Source organism: Contarinia nasturtii, unplaced genomic scaffold, assembly GCF_009176525.2.
Source record: "Contarinia nasturtii isolate CC-2019 unplaced genomic scaffold, AAFC_CNas_1.1 Cnas_scaffold_4308, whole genome shotgun sequence".
In the NCBI taxonomy this organism is placed as follows: Eukaryota; Metazoa; Arthropoda; class Insecta; order Diptera; family Cecidomyiidae; genus Contarinia; species Contarinia nasturtii.
The window spans coordinates 1-5934 of NW_022201603.1; the positions used below are offsets into that span (position 1 = coordinate 1).

The 5934-nt window shown below is 33.7% G+C and overlaps 2 protein-coding genes across 2 annotated transcripts; both read right to left on the minus strand.

Annotated features, from left to right (window-relative positions):
* Positions 1 to 10: 10 nt before the first annotated feature.
* LOC116350556 (ATP-binding cassette sub-family A member 3-like) lies at positions 11 to 2963 on the minus strand (the record flags this gene model as incomplete). Its single annotated transcript, XM_031782363.1, has 5 exons — positions 2819 to 2963; positions 2434 to 2728; positions 1371 to 1569; positions 764 to 1288; positions 11 to 700 (listed from the first exon to the last, which is right to left on the minus strand). Coding segments are annotated over exons 1-5 (1755 nt in total), but the record flags the coding sequence as incomplete, so codon positions are not given.
* Positions 2964 to 3841: 878 nt separating this feature from the next.
* On the minus strand, positions 3842 to 5928 carry LOC116350555 (ATP-binding cassette sub-family A member 3-like). The gene is made up of 6 exons (XM_031782362.1): positions 5756 to 5928; positions 5444 to 5680; positions 5060 to 5384; positions 4608 to 4999; positions 4225 to 4543; positions 3842 to 4169 (listed from the first exon to the last, which is right to left on the minus strand). The coding sequence occupies exons 1-6, from the start codon at positions 5916 to 5918 to the stop codon at positions 3956 to 3958; spliced, it is 1650 nt and encodes a 549-aa protein (XP_031638222.1). The 5' UTR covers positions 5919 to 5928; the 3' UTR covers positions 3842 to 3955.
* Between the last annotated feature and the right edge of the window lie 6 nt (positions 5929 to 5934).

A 5934-nucleotide genomic window follows, 5' to 3' on the forward strand; every position in this document is an offset into this window, starting at 1 on the left:
TCACTCGAACACCGGCCTCACAATTCAATGGTTCGTCTTCAAAGTTCGGATATTCTTTCTCATTGTTATTGTGCCAAGAATCATTCTTGAAAACCCAGTTCCATTTCTCTGACATACACTTGGTGGAATCTGATTCAAAATCATTATTCACTTCATCGTCATGCAATGAATCATTTTCGATCAATAAATCGTGATTACCAAACCAAAAGTCACAATTACAAAAGAAATTCCATTTCTCTGGTACACCATATTCACCGGGATACACTTTTTCGATATAAAGTGCCATCAAAAGAAGTACAAATGATGTCATCAACATAAAGTAAATGGTTGTTCCAACTGCGATATTATTCTCGGTTATTGGATAGCTCCAAAAATTCGACCATTGCAATCCATGGCCATTTCTCTCGAAATCAACAATTGTTTTGAATCCATATGACATTGCGACATTCGGTGAAACGCAAGCCAACCATTGCACCAACGTCGGTACATTCACATGATTTATTGTGAGAAACACAAATGGCATATAAGAAACGAACCATATCAGTCCGGATACAGTGGCAGCAGTATTTGCTTTCGAAAATAGGACACTTAACATGAAACAGTATGTTGTTATTGCAACGCTATACACAAGCAGAAGAATCCAAATGGCAAACGAATTTGAATTTGTGAAAACAGCAAAAGAAGAGTCACAAATCTGCGTCTAAAGTGTAAAAGAAAAAATCGATTAAAAAACGGTTCAAAATTCGATAAAATTCAAAATTACCTTTAGCAGTGCGACTAAAAAAGTGTTAGATATTAGCAAGAAGGTCATTGTGCGCACAAACCAACTGGTCCAATGTAACCAAACTGGCATGCCCATAATTTTCATAATTTCTTTCAATTGTTTCTCCTTTTCCACGGCGATAAATCGAACGGTGCTGATTATCGAATACACAAAACTTAACATTATGAATAGCCCAACGGATCCTTCCAAGCCATCGAAAAGAATATCATTTGTGTATGGCGGGTACGGAAATCGTTGCATCTGAATGTTCGACGTATGTGCACTGTCATTGCTACTCAATGTCATAAAGGCATTTGCGATTGCATTTTGTATTGATAGAAATCCTTCGGAAAAGTAATTTGGAGCACCGCCTGTATCGCTTGACTTTTTACGTGGACCACCACCCGAAAATAATGGATATTGCATATTTGTTTGCCAATGAAATATCAATGGATCTAATGCGTTTCTCAATTCACTTGGAAAACGTAAGGTATAAACAAGATTCTTCGGCAGTTTGGTTATATTCTGTGAATTTTCAAATAAATTAGATGATTTTTTGCTGTCGCATTATAGAAGTCACATGATGTTATGTTTGAAAAATACTTACAGCATCATGATCGAATACAACGCCAGCCAAGAACTCATGCCTTGCTGTTATATTCTCAACTTGTTCTGGTCTATCCACACCATGGAATGGACTAAGTCCAAGATCTCTAGCCACAATTCCGAGCAATTCTGCTAATACAATATTTTTGGGTGAATATACTAATGAAAAATTCATTAGGTGATTGTCAATTTTCGTATCACTAAAAAGAGAACAAATGGAAAATAAGCAAATGACATTTAAAAAAAATCTAAACATAAAGAACCAACTAGTATGAAGAATCATTTCTTATAAAAACTCCAATTACTTTCGATTTTGCAAAAATACACAACGATCTTAAACATCGTAAATGTTAAAGCGTTTATTTATTTATTTTTGTGTGCGCGTCAACAAAATCGTTGTTGTGGTATTGTGAAACAGTGCACATGCCAATAAAGTATATTCCACTGGTCGTATGTCCGCAAGTGTGTTCATATGGTGTTTGCGACGCGTGTAATTGATGAGTCATAGGCACAAAGCTACATACGCTGTTATCTAAATATATGGGTTTAATGCTCGGCGTTTTTGCTTCAATTAGTTAAACGATTTGATGATTCAAATTGAAACGAAGTGATTTCAAAAAATAAAAGCACAGCTTTTCAACGAGAACTATGAAAAACCGGCTACATGTTAGCAGTTAAACTCGCAAAATTATTCTAACATTCAATCAATTTTTGAATAAATAACACTTAAACTCATTCGATCACGCATATTTTTGTGTGTAGAGATTCTCAGATTTGAGATAAAATGATTTGTTAAATCAACAAATCGTAAGAAAAATCATGATTTGAAGTGCACAAAACATTTGATTTGGTTTGGATGGTCGTGTATATTTTAAATCAAATCAAATGATTTAAATGATTTGAATAATGTACGATTTGACCTTTTTATTTTGATTTGAAAAAAATCTAAATCAAATCAATGAATAATCCAATATTCGAAACATCATGTTTTACATTCATTTTTTCACATTTTTGGTCGTTTAAATATTTGAAACATTGAAAAATTATTTTAAAAAACTACTTACAATTTGGGTATTTTGTTTATGTTGAATGCATTGAAGTTTGTTTTCTGTAAATTAACTTCAGGCCGTATCAAGCTTCGTATGAATGGTAAATTTGCAGTGAACAATATCGGGATTAGAATGAGAACGGCCGTTTGGGTTTTGTGACGATATTGAATTAAACAATTTTTCCACATTAGAAGACAAAATTTATCGAAAATTTCGGCAGTTTTTCGCTTTGGTTCAACTGTACCATTCTTATTGCTTGGTAATTTCACACTTTCAACAGTTTTAAATTGGTCGTTGGCGTTATTTTTGTCTGTAAAATTACACATGAACAAATATCAATGAACACAAAATGTACTATACACCAAAAAAAGGAATAAATAAATTCAATAATAATTCTTACCATTTTTACTGGATAATATCCGTTGTATCCAACTATTTGATTTCATGTTCAATGCGTTGTTTGTTTGGTATAATTTGGCTATGACCGTATGGTGTCGTATTATGCCTTATGATTCGTCGACGGTTGATAAGTAAATACTACAATTTAATAAACTATCGCATTCACAAGCACTAGAAGTTTAATCAGCATAAATTCGACCGACACATCTATATGTTAACGAATAGATGATGTACTCCATGCGATTTTTATCGTCCAAATGCATAGGCGTAGTAAGAAGTCCACAATTGGCGTGTGTATGCGTGTAAATGGACTTATGACCGGTACACACCGATCCCAACTTCCTACTGATAACAAAATTGTACACTTCTATGCAAAATTCATTATTTCACATACAGTTCAGCTGATGACAAGGTTGCAAATTATGGAATATTGTTTTGGTCAAATAACAATACAAAACGATTTTTTTAATGAATTCAGGTATGACACATTAATAATGCATCGATTGCATTATTGATGTTCGCACATACGATATTGTTCTTTTTACATATTTATGGAAAAATTAATATTAACTTACTAACACATGTTTGATGTCATCATATTCGCAACTTTGCCAGTTTTGGAGTTTGGCGTCTAGACCGATGTGTTCGGTTTAGATATATTGAAATTCAATCAGTCATTAATATTTAGTACACGCAAGGGAACTGAATGCAATGAGTAACAGTCTTTTTCGCATCATTATCTTTTTTTTCTCAAAAAGAAATCATTATCTTAAAAACGGTGATAAACAAACAAATATCTAAACATGCGCCAGGAAATTTTAACTTGAATGATTACAATATCTTCTATTCGATGTTCGAGCATTGCACGTAGTTTGTATCCAGTTTCTGTAAATTTCAAATGAACTCTAGAAATCATGGTTTCAATGACAAATGATAAGTTTTAAAAAAAATTCATTGTATTTTCCAATATGAAAGTCATTACAGTTGTATACTTAATTACTACAATATATATTTTATAGCGGTGTTGTGTTTCATGCTAAACGCAGTCTTTTTTTCATCAATTTTTGTTTTTAATTATCAAAATTAAAATAAAACAATACTTATCAACTAAACAAGAAATAAATAAAAGAGTTGAACATCAAGGCGTTTTTGGTTGTTGTGAAATATTTTGGCACCGTTTATAGTGAGTTCTTGCAAATGATAAGAACACTTGTTCAAGTGTAGTTTGACTTATCGTATAATCCTCGACGCCCAGTTCTCTTTTCACATTTTCCATGTAATCAAACAATGTGGACCATTTCAATTCGCTCGTGTGTGGCAGGTAAAACGTTAATAATCCTTGATATTGCTCTCTAAAAAACATTAATATTAAATCGTTGCCATTTCAATCGGTATGAAATCACTTACTTCAGATATGCACCAGGGAATTGATCGTGAATGAAATAGTTGATTCGGCTTATTTGTTCGCTCCTTTCAATTTGATCTTCACTTAAACGTATTTTAATTGTGAGTATGAATCCTTTTGAAAATTGACTCTTCAAATGTTGTGCCGATCCCAGACACTTGAATTCACCGTTCACCATAATTGCAATTCGGTTACAAAGTGCCTCACACTCTTCCATGCTATGCGACGTGAGTACAATTGATGTTCCTGAATTACGCACTTGTGACACAAAATCCCAAAGATTTTTTTTGCTACCGGGGTCCATACCGGAACTTGGTTCGTCTGAAGAAAAATCATTTAATTTTTTTACTAAATTGATTATTTGAAGTAAATTTTGGTTTTATACCCAAATATACTACGGATGGTGTGCCCATCAAAGCGATAGCCGTGCTGAGTTTTCTTTTGTTGCCACCTGAATAGCTTTTGATCACTTTGTCAATGTGCTTGGTGAAGTTCAATCTTTCGGCCAATCGATCGCTCATGGCAGAAATATCTTTCCTTCGATAACCGCGCAGCAAACCAAAGATTTCCAGTGTTTGCGTTCCGGTGAGATTGTCAAGCAAAGCATCGAATTGCGGGCAGTATCCTATTAATTTATGTACTTCATCCAAGTCCTTTTTTAAATTCATTCCATTGATAAAAGCATCTCCACTTGAAATGGATGTGTCACCAGTTATCATTTTAAATGTGGTAGTTTTGCCCGCACCATTCACGCCAAGCAGACCGAAACATTCCTGTCTATTTTCAAGTACAGATAGAACTAAATTATCTCGAATAGGTATCAATAATGTGACATACCTTTTGACCGCAACGCTTATTCCATTAACAGCCTTGAATTGTCCATAATATTTACTAAGATTACGAAGTACCAAATTATTGCTCTTTAAATCAGTTGATGTCATTGCGTTCACTTTGATTTTCTCATTTATCACATTGCTATCAATTGTATTGGTGACTAAAAGTGGCGGTACATTTTGTGTAAGCCCGGCAAAATGATGAAAAATGATCGGAATAATTCGATATTCGATAATCCATAGAATAGTAATGAAAATAACAGCAATTAATGTCATGTATGTGAGACTGCGACCAATTCCCGGCTCATCCCAGTCGTAAATATTTCCATCTGAAATTTGAAAGAAATTGTAAATGACATTCTCACAGCCGTAGAAAAAAATGACATACCACACTTGATGGCATTGCAACCAATGTCCGTTGTTCCATTCTTTGACATTTTTTGTAATCTTGACAAATTCAGAAGGCACACTTCATTAGAAATCCGGAAATTATTCACGTTATATAAGCTATAGGCCAATGCGTAGTGTGGAAATATGAGAAAGACTTCTTTTAACTGGTTTGCGATTTCAATTAGATTTAAAATCGGAAACATTAAAATTGAAATCAATTTGAATAAAGTCGTACCTACAAGAGCAAATAATTTCATTTATTATTTAGCCGTAACGATTTAGTACCAAATATATTGATATTAAGTCTTACCAGTGAGCAGAAAGAATATTGTCAAACTGACAAAACCGTATGATGCATTTGAAAATAAACGGGATGTGACATACGTGATAGCTAATGATGATAGGCCGAAAAGACCAAAAATCGGGAACAAAGGCCTCAATTCTTCTTCTGTTGACCAATACTTTTGTCGCATTGCAAAAATCGTGAAA

Bases quoted from the DNA above. Each gene is read 5' to 3' on its own strand.
- LOC116350555 (XM_031782362.1), bottom strand. From the start codon at position 5,918: ATGCGACAAAAGTATTGGTCAACAGAAGAAGAATTGAGGCCTTTGTTC. The intron at 5,000-5,059 runs GTATGTCACATT...ACTTGAAAATAG, and splicing joins ATAAGCGTTGCGGTCAAAAG to ACAGGAATGTTTCGGTCTGC. The intron at 4,544-4,607 runs GTATAAAACCAA...ATTTTTCTTCAG, and splicing joins ACCATCCGTAGTATATTTGG to ACGAACCAAGTTCCGGTATG.